This window comes from Microtus oregoni, unplaced genomic scaffold (assembly GCF_018167655.1).
Source record: "Microtus oregoni isolate MIOR12 unplaced genomic scaffold, Mior012 000006F_ref0000085, whole genome shotgun sequence".
NCBI lineage: Eukaryota > Metazoa > Chordata > Mammalia > Rodentia > Cricetidae > Microtus > Microtus oregoni.
Genome location: NW_024543065.1, coordinates 44,990,072 through 45,012,439, shown reverse-complemented (window position 1 = coordinate 45,012,439; position 22,368 = coordinate 44,990,072). Strand labels below are relative to the sequence as shown.

General features: G+C 43.6%; 1 protein-coding gene and 1 pseudogene across 2 annotated transcripts; both read left to right on the top strand.

The window, feature by feature from the left end:
- The first annotated feature begins 3,963 nt into the window (after positions 1-3,963).
- LOC121449418 (zinc finger protein 883-like) lies at positions 3,964-14,815 on the top strand. 2 transcript variants are annotated; one of them, XM_041653824.1, is made up of 4 exons: positions 3,964-4,114; positions 4,716-4,754; positions 7,373-7,499; positions 12,364-14,815. In XM_041653824.1, exons 1-4 carry the CDS (start codon positions 4,028-4,030, stop codon positions 14,151-14,153), a joined length of 2,043 nt encoding a protein of 680 aa, XP_041509758.1. In that variant the 5' UTR covers positions 3,964-4,027; the 3' UTR covers positions 14,154-14,815. The 2 variants fall into 2 exon arrangements, with proteins under 2 accessions (XP_041509758.1, XP_041509757.1); XM_041653823.1 differs by lacking the exons at positions 3,964-4,114; positions 4,716-4,754 and adding an exon at positions 4,951-4,976.
- Positions 14,816-18,092: 3,277 nt separating this feature from the next.
- LOC121449856 lies at positions 18,093-21,017 on the top strand (annotated as a pseudogene).
- Positions 21,018-22,368: the final 1,351 nt, after the last annotated feature.

The window sequence follows — 22,368 nt, the reverse complement described above, 5'->3', positions numbered from 1 at the left end:
CCTAGTTTAGATTTAAGGTAGACAAGTCGTCAGATGTACCTGAGAGCCCTAAAACCACATTTCTAAAAGAATCATTACTACAGCTTAAATTGCACATCAAACCCCACACAGTAAATAGTGGGAGACTTCAACACCCCACTCTCACTAATGGACAGGTCTTCCAGACAAAAACTTAACAGAGAAACAAGGGAACTAACAAATGTATGACTCAAATGGACTTAATAGACATATACAGAACATTTCACCCAAACACAAAGGAATGTACCTACTTCTCAGCACCTCATGGAACCTTCTTTAAAACTGACCAAATATTCAGTCATAAATTTGATGGAAGAGGGTCATCTGTCTATCTATTGCTTTCATTGGTTAATTAATAAAGAAACTGCTTGGCCTGATAGGTCAGAACATAGGTAGGCAGGGAAGACAGAACAGAATGCTGGGAAGAAGGGAAGTGAGGCAGACGCTATAGCTCTCCTCTCCAAGACGGACGCAGGTTAAGATCCTTCCTGGTAAGGCACCACCTCATGGTGCTACACAGATTATTAGAAATGGGTTAATCAAGATGTTAGAATTAGCCAGTAAGAGGCTAGATCTAATGGGCCAAGCAGTGTTTAAAAGAGTACAGTTTGTGTGTTGTTATTTCGGGGCATAAGCTAGCCAGGGAGCCAGGCGGCAGGAACGCAGCCTGCCATTCCTTTCTACATAAATCAAATCTCAACAGTTATAAAAAAAAATTAGAATAACCATTGTATCTTATTGAACCACCATTGGTTAAAGGTAGAGTTCAACAAAAACACAAACTATTGAAAGCCTAGAAACTCATGGAAACTGAACAACTCTCAACTGAAGCGCCACTAGGTCAAGGAAGAAATAAGGAAATAAATTAAAGACTTCTTTAATTCAATGAAAATGAATGCACAATATACCCAAACTTATGGGGCACAATGAAAGCAGTGCTAAGAGGAAAGTTCATAGCACTAAATGCCTAAATAAAGAATTTGGAGAAACCTCACATCAGTGATGTAACAGCACACCTGAAAACTCTAGAACAAAAAGAAGAAGTGAATCATAGCTGGGCCGCGGTGGCGCACACCTTTAATCCCAGCACTCGGGAGGCAGAAGCAGGCAGATCTCTGTGAGATCGACGCCAGCCTGGTGTGCAAGAGCTAGTTCCAGGACAGATTCCAAAGCTACAGAGAAACCCTGTCTCAAAAAAAAAAAGTGAGATCACTAAAGAGCAGTAGATGGCAGGAAATAAATGCAGGACTGAAATCAATAAAATAGGGGGGGAAACAGAACAATACAAAGAATCAATTTTAAAAAAAGAGTTGGTTCTTTGAGAAAATTGACAAGATTAACAAACCTTTAACTAACTAACCGAAAGGCAGAAGGAGACTATCCAAATTAACAAAATCAGAAACAAAAAGAGGGACATAAACAGACAAGGAGAAAGCCCAGAGAATCATTAGGTCATACTTCAAAAACCTGTTCTTCACAAATCTGGAAAATATCAAAGAAATGGATAACTTTCTCGATAGATAACACATGCCAAAATTAAATCAAGACAAGATAATTGATTTAAATAGATGTAAAACCCCTAAGGAAATATAAACACTCATTAAAGTCTCCCAATGAGAAAAAACCCAGGGCCAGATGGCTTCAGCACAGAATTATAATAGAATTTCAAAGAGGCGATAATACCAATACTTCTCAAAGTGTTTCACACAATAGAAACAAAAGAAATATTGTGAAATCTTTTTTATGAGGCCACAGTTACCCTGATACCTAACCAAACAAAGATACAACAAAGAAAGAGAATTACAGACCAATCACACTCACAAACGTTGATGCAAAATTACTCAATAAAATACTGGCAAACTGAATCCAAAAATACATCAAAAAATTCACCCACCATGATCAAGTAGGCTTTATCCCAGAGATTCAGGATATGGATCAACATATGAAAATCTGTCAATGTAATCCACCAGGAATTCTAATTTGGAGGGAGAGAGAGAGAGAGAGAGAGAGAGAGAGAGAGAGAGACCTTTTACTGTTATAAAATACATGTAACATAAATGTTAGCACTACACTCATCTAAAGTATGGGATTGAACAAGGTTTGGTGTGACACATCTTTAGTCCTAGCACCTGTGAGTTAGAAGCAGAAGGATAAGGAGTTCAAGATGATCCTTGACTAAATAGCAAGTTCAAGGGTGGCTTGCATTACTTGAGACCTTGTCCGAAAGTAAAATAAAATAAACTGGTGGTGCTGGGCCCTGTCTCTATTGCCAGAATTCAGGAGGCAGAGAATGAGATCAACGGCAAGCACCACCACACCTGGCTCTCTTCTATGTATTTGGTAGAAATGATGGCAAACAACATGCTGCGTTTTGCATCAGGTTGCCTCCATGTAGCATAATTTTTTATATTGATCGATATCCTAGCTTGTTTCGGTGTCTGATTTCTTTACATCAAAGCTCATTCTCATATTCAAATGCTATTTTTTATTTCTCTTTTTATGATACTTCCAAATAGTTTCAAATACATTTAGGGTATTTCAATATTATTTCATTGCTTGCAAATTATTCTTTAAATAACGTCACTTCATTTCATATTTTATTTAATTTCTATTTTTTCTTTGTTTTCTTTTTAAGTGATTTAGTGCATGCCTAACATGTACAAGTCCTGGGTTTGATCTCTTGATCTCCAGTAATACACACACACACACACACACACACACACACAATCCTATGGAATCTTTCTTTGATGAGCACCTCAAAACCAATCTAGAAAAATGCACTTTCTCAATGAAAGCGTTTTTCTGAGGCCCCTTGTTTAAAGATGAACTGCTCCCTCTCCCAGTTCTGAGATGAGGAGGGAAGAGCAAAACAGCCTAAATTAATCACGTGTCCCTACAGAACAGCTCGAAAGTGAACATTGCCAACAGTCTCTACCGCTATTTCTCCTGATATGAAAATGCCTGCAATGGGCCAGGCATGATGGTGCACACCTTTAAATCCAGCACTCCAGAGGCAGAGCCAGGAGGATCTCTAAGAGTCCGAGACCAGCCTGGTTTACAGACTGAGTTCCAGGACAGCCAGGGTTATGAAGTGAGTCCTTGTCTCAAAAACAAACAAACGAGCAATGAATGAATGAATTCATCAGTGAGAAAAAGATGTTCCGCCTTGGGATGCTCATCTTAGTGGAGAAAGCTCAGGCAGAAACCTCCGCCACTGTCTCGCCTTCCCTGCCAGTTTCTGCCAGATGTGGTGAACACCTGACGTGATGGTGTTTGTTCTTTTCTTTCCCGACGAAATCTTCACCTGAGGAGACACTGCTATGCCTGGGACCCTCCGCATTGGGAACACCAGCTGGCTGCCTTGTCCATTTTGGCTGGGAGTTTTCAGATTCCGAACCGATGTGTTGATATTTCTCTACCTCTTGCTATTTATTTTTACTTTAGCTTACTCTATACTTAACTCAAAACGCAAAGAGAGGTTTACAAAATCTTGCAAAAAAAAAATCGTGTACAGGTTTTCCCGTATGCCATTTTAATTTCTAAATTTGTGCTAAATTACCTCTATTTAAAACATACCGCATTGTATCCATCATCTTTCGTTAAGGAGCAACATATTCCTTCACTAAACATGGTCATGAATATGCCAGATTCTGGAGTGCTTTTCCATTATGAATACGTATAGGTTTCCCCAAATAAAATCCCCACTCTTCCTTTACTGAAGAAGTAGTCAGAAATAAGTAGAGACTTCTGAGAATGGACCGAGGGTTGACGTTGGCTACTGGAGCAGTAGGAACTACATTACCCATAATACAAAGAGGAGCGTTGCAAATGTTGAGCCAATGACAGTAGTTTCAGATTGGCAGGACAGACAGGCACTGGGCGGGACTTCCTACATTGCGTCCTGTCTATGGTTTAACTTCCCAGGGGTAGATTGTTGAAGGAATCTGAGCTTTTAGATCGCCAAGTTGGACTCAAGGTAAGGGAGCGAGCTGGCGCGGAGTGACGGCCGATGAGACCACCGGCCGCGGTGATGGCCGTGCGCGGGCCCCAGCAACATCAGCAGAGTCCGATGGCGACTCAGAAGCACCCGGCTCAGGTGAGTGCTGCATGCTAGGCGCCCCCCTCCACGCCCCAGACACTGGAGTGCTAGAGCCTGTTGAGCGCCCACCACCCACGCCACCCCCGCTCAGCTCACGCCCCGCTGGAAGAAATCCCTGAGTCCAGAACAGTACCGAGCCCGTGGGCAGGGTCCCGTTTTCTCCTAACTAGTGTGAGGCTTGGGAGAGAGGGACCAGGAGGAGATTGATTGCCTGATGTGGGTAATGTCATGTTTGGACACTTGAGCTGAAAGCATTCTAGCTTTAAAAAATGTCAAGGTGGAACGTATTATTTACGTCCTTAGGGACCTAGGAGCCAGCGTAACTGAGTGGTAGATGAATGCGGTCAGAGGCTATTCAAAATATTCCAAAAGCTGCACAGAGCTAAAATGGGTTGGAAGGGAATACAGAAGGAGCCTCGGGAAGGGTGAGCTTTGTGCAACCCCATAGCTGCTATGGCTCAGCATTGTGCACTAAGGTTTAGAGCTAGTCTAGACATACAAAGGTCATGAAGATCTGGGACTGGACAGCGGTCACGGAAAGGCCTGAACCCATGAAACCCTACCGTGGTGCTTGACTCTTACAACTTTCTTCCCACAGATAACGAGGTCCACAGAAACACATATGGTCTGTACACAGGTGAGTGAGGAGTGTTCCAGAACCACACCAGTGTGGCCCCACTCCTTGTCTCAAGTTGGTATAGAGTTCATTTTTGTGGGACTTCATAAGAGTGGGTTGTACAGTCCAGCATGGAAGCACACCGCTGTAATCTCAACACTTGGGAAGACAGAGGCAAGAGGACCACCAGTTCAAAGCCAGCCTGGACTACGTGGGGAGAAACTGAGAAAGACAGAGTGGTTGGTAAGATAACTCAGCAAGTAAAGGCACTTGCCATCAAACCAGAGGACCAAAATCAATCCCTAGAACCTCCATGGTAGAAGGAGAGAACTGGCTCCTGCAGATTGCCCTCTCATTCCCGTGTTTATACCCACATATATGTGCATGCGCACACTTGCACACACACACACACACACACACACACACACACACACCACAATTCATAAACCTAAGGAACAGGGAGAGACAGGACCAACATGGTAGCTCAGTGGATAAAGGCACTTAGCACCAAGCCTGAGAACTTGAACTAACTATCTCCAGGACACACACACAGTGGAAAACAGTGGATCAACTCTATTAAGTTATCCTGCCCTCCGCATGCATGCTGTTTCACACACACGAAAACTCACACAATAAATAAATAAATAAATAAATAAATAAATACCAAAAGAGGGCTGTTGAGATTTCCCAAAATGCATAGAGGAGGTGTCAGCTGCTAGCTAGTCATACAGATCCGAAACTCTGGAAAGATTAATCCTAGAGACACCCCAAATGGTGAAGGCTGATTTTTTCCTGAACTGTAGCTTGACTTTCAGTTAGGAAATGGAATTGGGTCTTTTTTATTTTATTTTTTGTTCTTCACTTCTTTATGCTCTAAAGGCTGTTTTGTTTTTGTTTGTTTGTTTTTAACTCCTTGGGTCAGCTACTACTCCTGCCTCAGCCTTCTAAGTGCTTAGACTGTGAGTGTGTACATCATGCCCAGAAGGAACCTGATCTTGATAGGAATGCCATTAGCAGAAAAGGGTGAGAGCCAGGACTAGATCTGATGATGGAGCGGCATCTAGCTGGAGATATAGACATCGTTAGCACACCTGAGGGAGTGGGGGAGCTGTCGGAACCACGGGAGAATGTCGCTGATCTAGTAGCTGGCCAAGGCTTCCATAGGAAGCATGGAACGCACCTCAGGTTTAAAAAAACCAACTTGGAATCAGTGAGGTAACATCACATAGTGGCTAGTATGAGTGTCTGTGTATACACACACACACACACACATACCAGCCTCACCAGCAGTTAGGAGGGATCCTTGGGGTGTCTGAGGAGGTTCTTTCCTTGTGGTGCTCAGGGGCACAGGTATTCATCTAGGAAGATCAGTATTCTGGAGAGGAGGGCTTGTGTAGATAGACATTCAGTGGGGTTTAGTTAGAGGAAGCCTGTGACAGGTGGGGTGGCATTGAGTGCCTCACAAATGGGAAACTAACCTGTCATTCCCCAAGTCATGGTGGTGGCTAGTATTGGAACAAGTAACAGAGTCACCCATAAAGGCACCGAGAGAGGATGGCAGCGGCCCCTGACACTAGAAAGTCTCTTACTTCCATTTAGGAAGCTTTCTCTAGATACCTTCTGCTAAACAATGCCCAGGCAGATGCCTCTGGTATGTATGGGGTCTGGGGTCTGAGGTGCCTGTGGGGGTGAGCTGTATAAGAAAGGTATGGAGTAAGAAGAAACACACAGCGGTAGGAAATGTTAGCTCGACACCTGCAGGCCTTGGGATTTGGATGACAGGCAATGTCTTACTTGGTTTTGTGGGGGAATCCTAGGAAAATTGCTTGACCAAAGACAGGCCAGCTAGACTTTGTGAGTTGTCTCTGTCAGTTAAAGAGTTAAAGACAGGAAAAAGAGATCAGAACAGAACTAAGTTTACTGATAAGCTTCTCAGACTCTTCAAGTACGTGGAGGGGCACATTCATACCTGAGTACCATTATCTCTAAACATGTGTGGAATTATCTGGGTTCAGGGTGCCTCACCCCCAGCCCCACACCCCCTTTCTATTGGTCGATAGGTAAATCATATCCCTTTAATAGCAAATGAGTCTCAGCCTCTGTCTATGAGCAAGGAAACCATTGCAATAGGACCCTGCCGTGACCTAGTTTGTGCGCAAGGAAGCAGCTGTAATAGGGTCCCTTCCCTTAGTGCATGAGTAACTATGGACGAGCTGGGATAAGAGTGGGTGCCCCAACCCCTTCTGCTCTCTGTGGTTTGACAAGCACAGAGAGACCCACCACGTGCAGAGGGAAATGGACTGGTGTAGAGGAGTCAAAACTGACTACCTATTGCTTAGGGAAAAAAAAAAATAAAACCCTCACGCTGTGGTTTTATGTTCCACCTTCTCCAATCCTTAGGGCCCATAGCCTCAAAAGAAGTTTTGGTAGCCTTGTTATTGGCAGGTCCAATAGCTACTCCCCCGTCACCTTTCTCTGGGTGCATTGGGAGGTCATGGTGATCTAGGTATGAGGTCACAGGTGAGTCTGTGTGTTGGGCTTTCTTTCTTAAGAGGACAGTAAGCAGAGGGAGCATGTGTGGGTGAAAAACTAGGAATCCTAAAAGAAGTTTTTCATTGACGGACTTGCCCCCATCACAGGACTGCATGACCTTTGAAGACGTGGCTGTGTACTTCTGCCAGGAAGAGTGGGAACTCCTGGATGAAGCACAGAGGCTACTATATCTGGATGTGATGCTGGAGAACTTTGCCCTTATATCCTCACTAGGTAAGGACCTGTACCTCCCCTGTGTCTTGGTTCCCATCTGTCTCTTCCTCCTAGAACCAGAGCTCTGCCCTTTCCACAATCAAGCTGTAGGCCTGTTGACTTCCCTTCTCTCTTGGCAGGTGTGTTATGGGTATCAGTGCTGAGCTATGGGCACTGCCCTGAGCAGCCCTAACACCTGCCACCCCAGAGCATTCATCGGAAACGCTCTACCATCAGGGTAATATGTCTGTAGTTTCTTTTCTGTGGCTTTGATAAGATATCTTGACCAAAGCAACATGAGGGAGAAAGGCTTTGTTTAGACTCAACAGCTCCACATTATACTCCATCATGGCCGAGCTGTCACAGCAGTTTGAGAAAACTGGTCACATCGCACCCACAGTCAAGAGCAGAGAACAGGGAATTCACGCATGCCAGTGCTCAGCTCATATTCTCATTCATAGTCAGTCTAGGACTGCCAAGCCTAGGGAATGGTGACACCCATAATGGGCAGGCTATCCACCTCAGGGTAGTCAAAACAGTCTCCCACAGACATGCCAGTGGGCCTTTTTCCAGGTCATGCGAGATTCTGTTAAATTGACAGTTAACAATAACCACAGCTTCTAAAGTGGCATTGCCCTTTCCTTGGCCAGATGGCCATGTTCATATCCATAATCCTTTATCTCCAAGTTTTTTTCCCTTCTAGCTGGTGTCTGATAGCTAACTGTCTCCTTCAGGGATTTCATGCTGTGATGCTTGGTGCTTATGTGGTCTGAGAACATGGACTTATTTCTTTGGCTCTGTGTCTGATATGAGATTCTGTCCCGCCTTAGCTTGTACAAGAATGGGATCTGTGGAATGGAGCTAGGCCAGATAAAACTGGTGCATGAGCTGGACCAGGCAAAGCCAATCTGAGGAGGACCTTGGTCTGGAGCTAGGCCTTCGTGTACAGAGAGGAATCTTCTTTTAAAATATACATTCATACACATATACACTACAGACACCACACTCACACACAACATACACACCACACACACACTCATACACCACACACTCACACATACACATATTATATATGTATTTATAGTACTATCATTTTCTACCAATTGTTTTTCTTTTTTAATATTCCCCACTTCTGTGTATCTGTGTTTGGATTTCTGTTTGTGGAATTTGAGCTATTAATTTCTGAACCTTTGGTTTCTTTGGTTTCCATTTTTCGCACATCAGATGATCTTGGGAGGTAGGGAAGGCCTGGGGTCTGCACCTTTTGTTTTGATGTTTACTTGATGAGCCCTCGTGTTAGGTATAGTCTCTATAGAAATGGTGACCACTCCTAAGGTGTTCTACTTTCACATAACATGTTTGGACTCTGTATCTGGAAGAACAGTGGTCACTTTAGCTTTGTTTTGTGATAACTTAATAAGCATGTTGACTAGGGGCCTTACGACCCTCTTTGCCATATAAAGTATGACCTGTAAAGTATGTTTTAAAGTCAGTGGGGACAAACCTATGAACACCTGATTTTCGATAAAGGAGCTCAAAGTATACAATGGAAAAAAGAGAGCATCTTCAACAAATTGTGCTGGCAAAACTGGATGTCAATCTGTAGAAGAATGAAAATAGATCCATATCTATCACCATGCACAAAACTCAAGTCCAAATGGATTAAAGACCTCAATATCAGTCCGAACACACTGAACCTGATAGAAGAGAAAGTGGGAAGTACCCTACAACAGATGGGACCAGGAGACCACTTCCTATGTATAACCCCAGCAACACATACATTAAGGGCCTCATTGAATAAATGGGACCTCCTGAGACTGAGAAGCTTCTGTAAAGCAAAGGACACTGTCACTAAGACAAAAAGGCAACCCACTTACTGGGAGAAGATCTTCACCAACCCCGCAACAGACAAAGGTCTGATCTCCAAAATATATAAAGAACTCAAGAAACTAGACCGTAAAAGGCTAATCAACCCAATTATAAAATGGGGCACTGAGCTGAACAGAGAATTCTCAACAGAAGAAGTTCAAACGGCCAAAAGACACTTAAGGTCATGCTCAACTTCCTTAGCGATCAGGGAAATGCAAATCAAGACAACTTTAAGATACCATCTGTCAGAATGGCTAAAATAAAAAAACACCAATGATAGCCTTTGCTGGAGAGGTTGTGAAGAAAGGGGTACACTCACCCATTGCTGGTGGGAATGCAAACTTGTGCAACCACTCTGGAAAGCAGTGTGGCAGTTTCTCAGGAAATTCGGGATCAACCTACCCCTGGACCCAGCAATACCACTCTTGGGAATATACCCAAGAGAGGCCCTATCATACAACAAAAGTATATGCTCAACTATGTTCATAGCAGCATTGTTTGTAATAGCCAGAACCTGGAAACAACCTAGATGCCCTTCAATGGAAGAATGGATGAAGAAAGTATGGAATATATACATATTAGAGTATTACTCAGCAGTAAAAAACAAGGACTTCTTGAATTTTGCATACAAATGGATGGAAATAGAAAACACTATCCTGAGTGAGGTAAGCCAGACCCAAAAAGAGGAACATGGGATGTACTCACTCATATTTGGTTTCTAGCCATAAATAAAGGACATTGAGCTTATAATTCATGTTCCTAGAGAAGCTAAATAAGAAGGTGAATCCAAAGACAAACATATAGTCATCCTCCTGAATATTAACCTTCATCAGGTGATGAAATGAGACAGAGACAGAGACCCATATTGGAGCACCGGACAGAAATCTCAAGGTCCAAATCAGGAGCAGAAGGAGAGGGAGCACGAGCAAGGAACTCAGGACCGCGAGGGGTACACCCACACACAGAGACAATGGGGATGTTCTATCGGGAACTCACCAAGGCCAGCTGGCCTGGGTCTGAAAAAGCCTGGGATAAAACCGGACTCGCTGAACATAGTGGACAATGAGGAATACTGAGAACTCAAGAACAATGGCAGTGGGTTTTTGATCCTACTGCACGTACTGGCTTTGTGGGAGCCTAGGCAGTTTGGATGCTCACCTTACTAGACCTGGATAGAGGTGGGCGGTCCTTGGACTTCCCACAGGTCAGGGAACCCTGATTGCTCTTCGAGCTGATGAGGGAGGGGGACTTGATCAGGGGAGGGGGAGGGAAATGGGAGGCGGTGGCTGGGAGGAGGCAGAAATCCTTAAATAAATAAATTAATTAAAAAAAATAAAGTCAGTGGGGAATGCCACTGAGGCTCAGTATCCAACCTTTAGTCCTCCGTGTTACCCTTTACTGCCTACCTGTTGAGTGGGACCCTCGGTCATTTTAAATTGTAATGAGGCATACCTCACATTGCTTCTTCTGGAGCTTTCGTCTCCCATCAGCTAGGCAATAGCCCTGAAAATTCCTGCAACTACAGCCCATCCTGTTCTTACCTTACCTATGGTCCCCAGAACCAAACAGGCCCAGAGACACACAAGTGGCCTGCAATCTTTAGACCCAAAAATACATGGCGAAAACCTAACACTTGCCAAACAGTATGACCCCTTTACAGTTTTAAGTTGAACAGTGCACAGACAAGTACCTACCAAAGCGCGTGCATGATGGTGCTCAGAAGGGCAGTCGGGCAACACGTGTTGATCAGTACTTCAGGCAATAACTGGAGTAATCCAGGGAATGCCCTCCGCTCCACCACCTGAGCAGCCCTACCTGCTGTCGCACTTCCGCTAATACATACCATGGGTTTGGATTTCTAGAGATGACTGAATGGCTGCATGGAGAGGTGAGTGCTATTGAAAGGTGCTTTATTTCTGAGAGGGGGTGCACTGCATCGTTCAAGGATGTCGTGAGGAAACAGCAGGTGCTGAGGATACAAATGCAAGAAAAGGATTGATTGGATGGCAGATGATGTGCACTCGAGTGCACGCCAGAAGAGAAAATTGCATCTCTTGAAGATAGAGTTAGAGATGGTTCTGAGTTACCCAATGTGAAAAATGGAAATCAAACTTGTGTCTTTTGGAAAAGCAGTGCTCACTCTTAACCACTGAGACATCTCTCCATCCTCAGGATATGGCCTTCTTGTCTGGAATATGGATGATTGGCTAGAAGCAAATTGCTGGACACTCGCTAGTCTTTCAGAGAGGGCAAAGAAGTCTTTACAAACTCTGCAGATATGGTTTGCAGTGTCAGATCTGGATTATTCTAATGGCAAATGAACTATGTGTTTATTGTTAAGTTTTATGCTAGCTATTAAGAATTGGCCTCCCTGCCCATCAGGGAGCTTACAATCTACAACCCAGCTCCAGGAGATTTCACATTCTCTGGCTTGTATGCATGCGCACATATACGCAGACACACTTATGTACACAACACATAGAAAGACAAAAATAAATCTTAAAGAAAAAAAGGAACTAAAGAAGTAGACATTGGAGAGATGTTTCCATTTAAACTATAGATGGTGTGTATAATTGAAGAACTGGCTGTCTGCCCTATAGTCTTTCCTCTTTTATGGGAACATTTAAATAATATTCCTTCTTCCCTCACCAACCACAAAAATAGAATCGACCTGCAGATGATTGGCTAGAAGCAAATTGCTGGACACTCGCTAGTCTTTCAGAGAGATTTCTGCCAAAGAGAGAGGTTTGCTCTGAGATATTAAACTGGTTTATGTCTTTTTCCTTTCTATCCAGTTGATAAAACTTTTATCTTTGTAATAAAGGTAGCTAGAAGCTGGGGTAAATGTTTTTTCATGTATCCTGTTAATCATAAGATGGTCTGAATATAAAGCTAAGCATATAAAATTTAAAATAAAAAGTTATAGCCACCCCTCATGATGAATTCAGTAAGGAGAATGAATGTAAAACATAATTGGTAATTCCAATCACGGTGAATATGTTCTCTGTCCTTGCAGTTTGTTGGCATGAAGCAGAGGCTGAAGAAGCAGCTCGTGCACCGAGTGTTTCACCAGCTGAAAAACCACAGGTCAGGACTCCAATGGAGGGCCTGCCCACACAGAAGACTCATCCTTCTGACATCTGTGCCGTAGTTCTGAAAGACATTTTACATCTGGACGACCTACGTGCGCAGAAACCATATTTGACTGAGGTGTGTGCAAGCCTCCTGGACCAGAAGCATCGTAGAGCCAAGGATTGGTTAAGGAGAGATGTGGACTCCCTTGTGAAGAACTGTATATGCCATGTATCGGGGAACCCTTTCATCTGTAGTAAGATTGGAGAAAACTTCTCAGCTGTGTGGAATCTTCTCCAACCCCAGGCCCTTCCCAAAGGTGAGAGTCAAAACAAAATTAAGCGTGGAAAGGCTTTTCACACTAATAAAAATAATTCGAAGTCAGATGAATATAAGAAACCTTCCAGCCCCCAACACAGACTTCTTGAGAACCAGAGAGTTGGCAGTGAAAAGGAGGGGCTTGGATCTAGCAGACATCAGCAAGACTTAAACAAGTACACCCTTGTACCACCCCAGACAGACCAGACAGAAAAAAGACCCTACGAGTGTCGTGACTGTGGAAAACTGTTTGGCCAAAAGGCCACACTTAGAATACACCAGAGACGTCATACTGGAGAAAAACCATATAAGTGTGGGGAATGTGGAAAGTCTTTTTGTCAGAGCTCCAACCTCAGCGAACACTGCAGAGTTCACAGTGGAGAGAGACCTTACGAGTGTCCGGAGTGTGGGAAAGCCTTCGGGTGCCATTCCAGTCTTCTCCGGCACCAGAGAACGCACACAGGAGAGTGGCCTTATGAATGCGGTGACTGCGGAAGGCTGTTTAGACAGGTCGTCAGCCTGCTCACGCACCGGAGGACCCACACTCCAGACAAGCCTTACGAATGTGGGCAGTGTGAAAAATCCTTTAGTCACCGAGCCACCCTCACTGTCCACCAGAGAGTGCACACCGGGGAAAAGCCCTATCGCTGTGAAGAGTGTGGGAAGGCCTTCAGCCAAAGTGCCAACCTCATTAAACACTCCAAAATTCATACTGGAGAAAAGCCCTATGAGTGTGGGGAGTGTGGCCTCTGCTTTCGGCAAAGAGCCACCCTCATGAAACACCAGAGAACCCACACTTCAGAAAGGCCTTACGAATGTAGGGAATGTGGTAAGTTCTTCAAACAATACTTCTACCTCATCGAACACCGTAGGATTCACACCACAACCGAATTCTATGAGTGCGAGCAGTGCGGGAAATCATACCCGCAAAAGGCCACCCTCGTCAGACACCAGAGAGTCCACACGGGAGAAAGTCCTTATAAATGCGAGGAATGTGGGAAAGCCTTTGAATACAAATCCAGACTCGATCGCCACCAGAGAACTCACACTGGGGAAAGGCCGTATGAGTGTGGCAAATGCGGGAAATTCTTCCGGGAGAGCTACAACCTAGCTGAACACCAGAAAATCCACACTAAAGCCAAGCCTTACAACTGTGATCAGTGTGGGAAATGCTTTAGCCGGAGGGCGGATCTGGTCAAACACCAGAGGGTTCACACTGGAGAACGGCCTTACACGTGTGGGGAGTGTGGGAAGACCTTCAGTCGAACTACCAACCTTGTTCAGCACAGCAGAATTCACACTGGGGAGCGGCCGTATGAGTGTGACCAGTGCGGGAAATCTTTTAGCCAGGTGTCTACCCTCACCCGGCATCAGTTACTTCATGCTGGAGAAAGACCTTCTAAATACAGCAAATGAGGCACATCTTAGCCCTCTAGCATCTTCTAACACCAAAAATGTCACAGAAAGGCAGAAAATGTGGGAAATCCTTCAACGCAGGGTAGACATCACATCCTGGAAGCCTGCGCTTGAAAACACCCTTAGACATCCCAAGAGTGTTGCGTTGTTCACTATGGCAGACTAGAGCCTCACACAAGTCTTCAGAGGGGCAGAGTACCAAATGAGTGCCAGGCATGTGTAATATGTACTGAAGGCACCCTGCACATTCTAGACAGCCTGTCTCCCTTGCCAGAACTAATTGCCTGCTGTCGTGTCTCCTGAAAAGTGTCTCCCATCTAACAACTTGCACTGAGTGCATAATACCCCCAACATAGTCTCCCCTTCCCTAGTGAAAACCTCAGCTGCCTGTGCCCTGCAAATGACCTTAATCCCTTATTATGGTCCGTTTTCTGCCTGAAAGGACTTGGTCTGGGTTTATTTGGAGGCTTCAGAAAGGATTATCTTTTTATTCGTTTGTCTCACACGATTCATGTAGCTGTTTCCATACTCCAAGATCACTAACCAGTAACCTGCTGTTTTGTGCAATAATAAAAGCCTTATGGGGTTTTTTTTTCTTTTCGTGTACTTTTAATCAAGAGTTTCTATTCACAGCCTTAAGTGGGTAAAATACTACCATAGGCCCTGTTTGTATAGATTGGAACAGTGTTTGAGGCAGCTCCATTCATGTTTCAGTGGGGGTACTGTCATGGGAAAGAGTACTTCTTATTTATGTTGCTTTCCAAGACCTTTAGTGGAACAAAGCAGAGTGTTTAGTCCCAGCTTTGTGCCTCAATGCCTGCTTTTGGTTTGTTTGTTGGGAGGAGGGTGTTTAGTTTGTATTTAGACCACAGGTTACCTTGAAGGTCAGGTCAGTTGTTAGTGCTCTTAGAATAACTTAAAACGTATTCCATCATTCCCATCATCATGATCTGACATGATGCCCAAGATTGCTGAATATTAATATGGACATTGATTATTTGAGAGACAGAGTCTTCTATATGAGAACAGAGACAGAGACCACTGGTATTGCATTCTGGAAAATAATTTGCCCATATCTTGTGTTCTGAAATTTTAACTGAGTCTGAATTCAAGCTGTGACATAATAATTTCTGGCTGCTTACAGCAGGATTTAGTATGAGAAACATCAGCATAAAGCAGAGCATGAAGATTCAAAAGCTACAGTTTTGCCAGGAACCAAATGTGTTGGAACTGCAGACAGCAGCCATAGTTGCTAATAGGAACCATAAAAGAAGCCAAGCACTTGGTTGCTAGGGCATTGAAAAAATACCTTGAAGGCTCCAGGCTGTTCAACTAAAACTCATGGGAAAGACTTTCCCTTTTAAAGCACGCTGCTAAGGTTTTGTAAAGAATTGCTTAGGGGGGATGCTTTCCTGGATCCAGCTCCCATAAGCAGGCTACTGCGGTTGTGAACCAAGAAGACTGCGGTTCTGCTTGAACTAGCAGCATTAATACCGTTGACATAGTGCTCCTTTTACAGGCAGGCAGAGCAGAAGTTATAATGTTGTGGAGCCTTCCATCCAGTCCAGAGAATAGCTTTACTGTGGGCCAAGGTCACTTTCCTCAGACACCTCTGACAGGGAGATTCATGAAGCTTGAGAACATGAAGTGCATGTTGTATGTCGGGAACATGGGATGTCTGCCAAGGAAAACTGCAGGGACCAATTAGAACCAGTCCAGTAGAGGCTATGCAGGCTTCAGATAACAGGGCCTTAGGAAGAGGCATAGTCAAGTGTTTTGGATCTCAGGTGATGGTAATGTGTGATCCTGATCCCAGGAATGAGGCTACAGGATTTCCACTCAATTGTTTTTCTCTCCTTTGTTCCCATTCCTCCCTTCTAAGGTCCAATTCTTCCCTTTTGAAATAGGAATGGTTACACTGCGCAATTGTAGTTTGGACTTACATAACCTTCTTTTGGGTTTATTTGGCTCAGTTAAGTGTTTACCTTTGCTCTCAGAAGAAACATTGAGCTTCTGAACAGTACCAAAACTGTTAAGACTGAAGACAGTTGAAGTGGCACTAAATGCATTTTGCGTCATAAGATGACAATGAGCCTTTGGGAGCCAGGAATGGAATTTTATGGTTTAGATCTGAAATGCCTCTCATGATTTTAAAAATCTGCTTCCCAGATAATAGTGCTATTTTGGCAGATGGTAGGATCCGTAGGTGATGAGGCACTGGTGGCAGGAGTTGGTCACTAGGAGCAACTCTTGAAGGTTATACCCAGTCCATAGTTAAGTGGCTCTCCTCCTGTGAGCTGTGAGCCCTTTGGGTTGTATATCACATGTTTACATTATGATTTATAATAGTATCAAAATTACAGTCATGAAGTAGCAAATCATTTTATGGTTGGGAGGGATCACGACAACATGAGGAAATGTATAAAGGCTGTCAGCGTTGGGAAGGTTGAGAACCACTGGCCTAGTTGTGTTGGTTGTCCCTCTGCTTTTTACCATCCTGTGCACAGGCTTTGCCGTATGCTCCTGATGCCTTGAACTACGCTATACCCTACCCCCAGCCTAGCTTCCCCAGTAGGACAGACTGAACCCTTTGAAATGGAACCCGAGTAAACCATTCCTTCAGTTATGCAAAATTAACATGCTGATGTATAACAGATGTGCATTTATGTGAACATTTTTATGGGTATATGCATTGATCAGGTTATAAATCCATAAGGTCTTCATGATCTCAATAACGTTTCTATCCAGAGTTTCTCTTCTCTTGTGTGATCTGGTTTCCACAGGGTTTAAGTATCTGGTGACTTGCTTTCCTTCATAATGGCTTGATTTTACACAAGGAGCTTTTGGAATTTTTATTTGAAGAGAATCATAAAGTGCTTGCCGTTTTCTATTTATTTTTCATATTGGGTAATTGGTTTAGATTTGCTATTGTTGCCTATATGAACACATTATTATTTTTATTGTTAAGCAGAATTCTATTCTGTGGACAAGTCCCTATTTGTTTGTCTGTTAATGATCAAGCAGCTTGTGGCCAGTTGAAGACAACTAATAAAGTTACAAAGAACCCATGTGTGCAGTTCTTTTTTGGAAAGTCTAGTTTATTTATACTAGTGATTTTAGTTAAAGGAACTTACACATTTAAAAAACTTCACAACACATTCTAACTGATTGAGTCCATTGTGATTCACATTAAGAAACGCTCTTAGAATGTGCTGGCAGTCTGGCTACAACATCTGTAAGCCCATTAATTGCCAGGGTTGATTGGTTGACTGGCTAGCTAGGCAAGTGTTCTCTTTCTCCCTTGCTGCCCCATGCATGTCCCTTCTGAAGCTGTGAGCTTGGTCCAAGAGGAAAACGTTCCCTGGTAAAGAAGAAGCCTTTGATCACGAATATATGAGTATTTGCCCTCTAGAACCACCAAGCAAGCACTCAAGAAAAGAACTGTCAGGTTGTTAAGACCTAGTACTGATTTTCCGGTGGAGCCCAGTTTAGTTCCCAGCATCTAGTCAGATAGTAATGGCTGACCTTGGCTTCAGCTCTGGGAGATCTGATAACCTCTTCTGGCCTCCATAAACAGACAGAGAAAGGAAGAGAGAGAAATAAAAATAAATATTAAAAAGAAAAAGACTTCAATGGTTGAGTGTTTGCCCTAAATAGGACATATTCTCTCCAATGCTCAGGAAACCCTATTGAAGAGGAACCAGAAAGAATGTAAGGACTCGAAGATGAGAGAGGGCTTCAAAATGCCATCATATGAGTAATATACAGCCATATTAATCACAAACTGAACATCTATCTACACATGACTCCAAATTCAGCTTCTCCCTCTAGAGAGACCTGGTCGTCGTCTGTCTCTACTTCGCCAGTCTACTTTTGTTCATAGAAAGAGACTCCAAAACTTCAGACTTTTGTTGTCTTTTGGTTTGGTTGGTCTCATTGATGCCGTATGAGTCAAACAGTTCTAGGTCTCTATTTTTTGCTACTCTTGGCACTTTCCACGGCAGTTCCCCTAACCCAAGAGATTCTAAAAGGGCGGGGTCCACCCCAGGCTCAGGACTATATGAGAGGACACCGCCGGTCTTTATCCCAAATGACCCCAACTCATTCTGGAAAGTTGGTTATCGCAACCCCGCGAGGCTCTGTGGGCGTACTCTTAAATTTCTAGCAGCATGAACCTGCCACTGAAACCAATGGGGAACGCTGCGGACTAAGGAAACTTACATTACTAACAATTCTTTGAGCCGAGTGGCAAAAGGCTGGACCAATGAACTCCGTCCCTGCATGCTGAACAATACTGAGCTTGTGAGTGAAATCTCTACTATGGGACCCGCAAAGGGCTAATTGGCAGGTGTGTATCTTGTCTGAAAGATTGAGAGGACTATTTATGCCTTACAATGAGAAGGTGAGGAATTTTCCTTGCAGCCTTATGGATCTGGAACTTAGTGAGTCTCAGAATGGAAGGGCATGGTTTGAAGACACTCAGAGTAGACTGGAGGGGTTAACACCAAGGGGTTAACTTAGCCAGGAAGAGTCTTCTAGGAGTCGACTTTCTAGGGATAAATAATAAAAATAATAAAACCTAATAGCTCCAAAATTGGACAGGGATTGCAGGAGGCCCGAGCTGGTGAAACCCCTACCTTGATCCTTGGCAACCTTCTTCCCACAGAGTCTCATGACTACCAAAGCACTTATGGACTGTTCACAGGTGAGTAGAGAGAGTTCCAGAACCTTCACTGATGACCTCACTCCTTGTCTCTGGAATGGTGTGCGAAACTGATTGTTTCACCAGTTTCCACTGCGTGGACCTGAAGAACCCCAAGCCATGAGTGAAAACCCAGGGTGGGGTTACATAGAAAGGTTTCTCATGAAACTCTAAGCAACCAGTGGGGTGAGAGAAGAAAGGCTACCCCAGGCATGGCTTCCAAAATATGGAACTGAAATATGAGGCTGAACTTGCTTAGCCATCACAGATTGCCTTTCCTTCTGCTGAGTCTTCTCAGTAAGTAGACCTTCTTTTGGTGTCCTGGCTTGTGGCATTTCTCCATAAACACTCTGCACACAAGGAGCCCTGTGACATCTATGTTTCTATCTTGGCAAACATTTTGCATCTGAATGACCTACCTGGACAAAACCTGTTCATTGTAGAGGCGCATTCAATCCTCCAGGGCCAAAAGCATCACAGTGCCAAGAACCCATTAAGAGGAGGGGTGGACAGTGACTCCCTTGTGGAAAAACTGCATACTGCGTGTGTCAGGGAATCCCTTCACCGATAGGAAAATTAGAAAGGACTTCACAGCTAGATGGGAACTTGTTCGGTACCAGGAAAGTCCCAGAGATGAGAAGCTAAATGAAATCACCAAGTCTATGGAGGCTAGTAGCAGAAAAAAGTCACTTTAAGTCCCAAGAATTCAGAAAACCTTCCAGCTACAAACTCAAGCTTGTTCAGCACCCAAGGTATGCACTGGAGAGATGGATTATGAGCCTAGAAGATGCAGACAAGCCTTACAAGATACTCACTTGTGCCATCCCGGAGAGTTCCCACTGAAGAAAGGCCTTATGATTGTAAGGAATGTGGAAAATGCTTTAGTCAAAAGGCCACACTTACTACACACCAGAGGCTTCATACTGGAGAAGAACCATACAAATGTGGGGAATGTGGGAAGTCACTCAGAGCTCCGACCTCACTGAACACTGTAGACTTCACAGTGGAGAAGGGCCTTGAGTGTGGAGAGCATGGGAAAGCCTTTGGATGCAAATCCCATCCTGTCAGAGAACTCACACAGGGGAGAGGCCATATGAATGTGACAAAAGTGGAAAACTGTTCAGGCTCATTGAACATCAGCAAATCCACACCATGATGAGGCCGTGTGCGTGCAACCAGTGTAAGAAATCCTTTAGTCAAAAAGCCGCTCTCATTGTCCATCAGAGAGTTAACGCTGGAGAAAGGCTCTATAAGTATGGAGAATGTGGGAAATCCTTTAGCCAAAGCTCTAACCTATAGAACACTGCCGAATTCATACTGGAGAAAAGCCTTATGAGTGTGGGCAGTGTGGAAAATCCTTTGACAAAAGAGCTACCGTCATTAGACACCAGAGAATTCACATGGGAGAAAGGCCTTATGAGTGTAGGGAATGTGGCAAATATTTTCAGCAAAACGTCAGCCTCATTGAACACCATAGAATTCACACTACAACAAAGCTTGATGAGTGTGGCCAGCGTGGGAAATTTTTTAGCCGAAGAGCTACCCTTATCAGACACCAGCAAATTCACACAGGAGAAAGCCTCATGAATGCAGGGAATGTGGCAAAGCCTTTGGGTACAAATCCAAACTTGATAGACATCAGAGAGCTCACACTGAAGAAAGGCCCTTTGAGTGTGCTGACCGTGGGAAACTCTTCCGGCAGAGCTACAGTCTTGATGAACACCAGAGAACCCATACCAGCGCAAGGCCTTATGGGTGCAGCCAGCGTGGAAAGTCCTTTATCTGGAGGGCTGCCTTTATTAAACATCAGAGCGTCCACCCTGGGGTGCGGCCTTATACCTGTGGTGAATGTGGGAAATCCCTCGGTCGAAGCAGCAGCCTTACCCAACATTGCAGAACTCACACTGGGGAAAGGCCATATGAGTGTGACCAGTGTGGAAAGTGATTTAGGCAAGTCTGCCCTCATTCAACACCAAGTAGTCCACACTGAGCAAAGGCCTTATGAATGCACCAAATGTGGTAAATCGTTTAGCCAGCATTCCAGTTTCTTTCAACACCAAAAATGGCATGGCATGGGGAATACTCAGGAAGGCAGCAAATACGGGAAATTCCTTAACACTGTGTCTACCACAGCTCCTGAAAGTCCACATTTTAGAATTTAATATCCATTTGTTCTCTTTTGAAATTGTTTTCAGATGAAAACAGCTGAGAATATTGTAAGCATTTAATGCTATATACTAGATGCTACAAATTGATAGTTTTCATTGAGGACTAATTGGACTCAGTTTTCAAAACAAACCATGAAAGGGTTGAGAGGAAATGTTCAGCAGTTGAGAGCTGCTCCTTTTCAGAGGACTCAAATTAGACTCCCCACACTAGCACAGGGTAGCTTACCACCTCGCATATCTTCAATCTAGGGGATCTGAGGCCCTCTACTGGACTCTACAGGTGTTGCACTCACTTACATATACCCCCATACAAGCAAACATATACTCTTAATAAAATAATTTTAAATGAGGAATGAAAATGAGTATCTTAAGTAAATATTCTGTAAGGAATTTAAAACAAAGATGTCATCCACAGTTCCAAGCCATTCCACCAGCCTTGCAATTCTTTTAAATAGTCATGGTTTTTTTTCATTTGTCTTAATTTCTTAACCTAGAACTTTCTAACACCGTCCTTTCTAGATCATAGATTCTCCCCAGTCTTATTCACTCTAAATACCTAAATGCTCGAAAATCTGGGAACTCATACAACTTCCTAAACATGGTGCTTTTCCCACAACCAGAAAGAAGTTAACACGATTATATGCAAATCATATATGACTTGTATATATAATTTAAATAATCCAAAATAATATATGTCATCAAATCCAAAATAATATATGTTCCATAATTGCCTAAACTTCAATTTTTCCTTCCAAAACAATATTTAACATTTCCCTGAATTGCTCCACTGAGACTACATAGTGATGATAATTAGTCATTTTAGATGTGAGTTTATAATGTAAATGTTTAGCTTTATGAGATGATCCATATGGGCAAGGGCATTACTGGTCCTATTTTCCCTGGTTGACTTCACAAAATTCTACCATGTAATAGATAACTGTTTGCAAATGTTGAGGTGACTTCATAAAGGAAAGTAAAGAAAGCCAGAGCACTTGAACTAATCAGAAAGACACTTGGTCTTCATGCAACAGTCAAAGCACAACCTAGAGATTCTGTTATCACTAATGATGATGATCACAAAAGGGCTTAATGCTGGTAAACATGTACTCAAAAACACAGAGCTGTTTATCGTCCAGTAGCTGGTTTTATGGTTGTCCAGATGTTCAAGGCGTTATAGATTTAATAAAAGGCAAAGGAGCTCACCAGAATCAAGATGGTGCATGTGGATCTGGCTTCATGCCTTTGTCTAGACTTGGAACAGGTTTCGCTGTACATGTGCTGCACTTGTTCTTGAGTCTGTGCAGTAAAATGACCATGGAGATGCTGGCCCACATTATGAAAGCCA

Coding starts and splice junctions, on each gene's coding strand:
- LOC121449418 (XM_041653824.1), top strand. CDS start 4,028: ATGAGACCACCGGCCGCGGTGATGGCCGTGCGCGGGCCCCAGCAACAT. Junction 4,115..4,715: donor CTCAGAAGCACCCGGCTCAG/GTGAGTGCTGCA, acceptor TTCTTCCCACAG/ATAACGAGGTCCACAGAAAC. Junction 7,500..12,363: donor TGCCCTTATATCCTCACTAG/GTAAGGACCTGT, acceptor CTGTCCTTGCAG/TTTGTTGGCATGAAGCAGAG.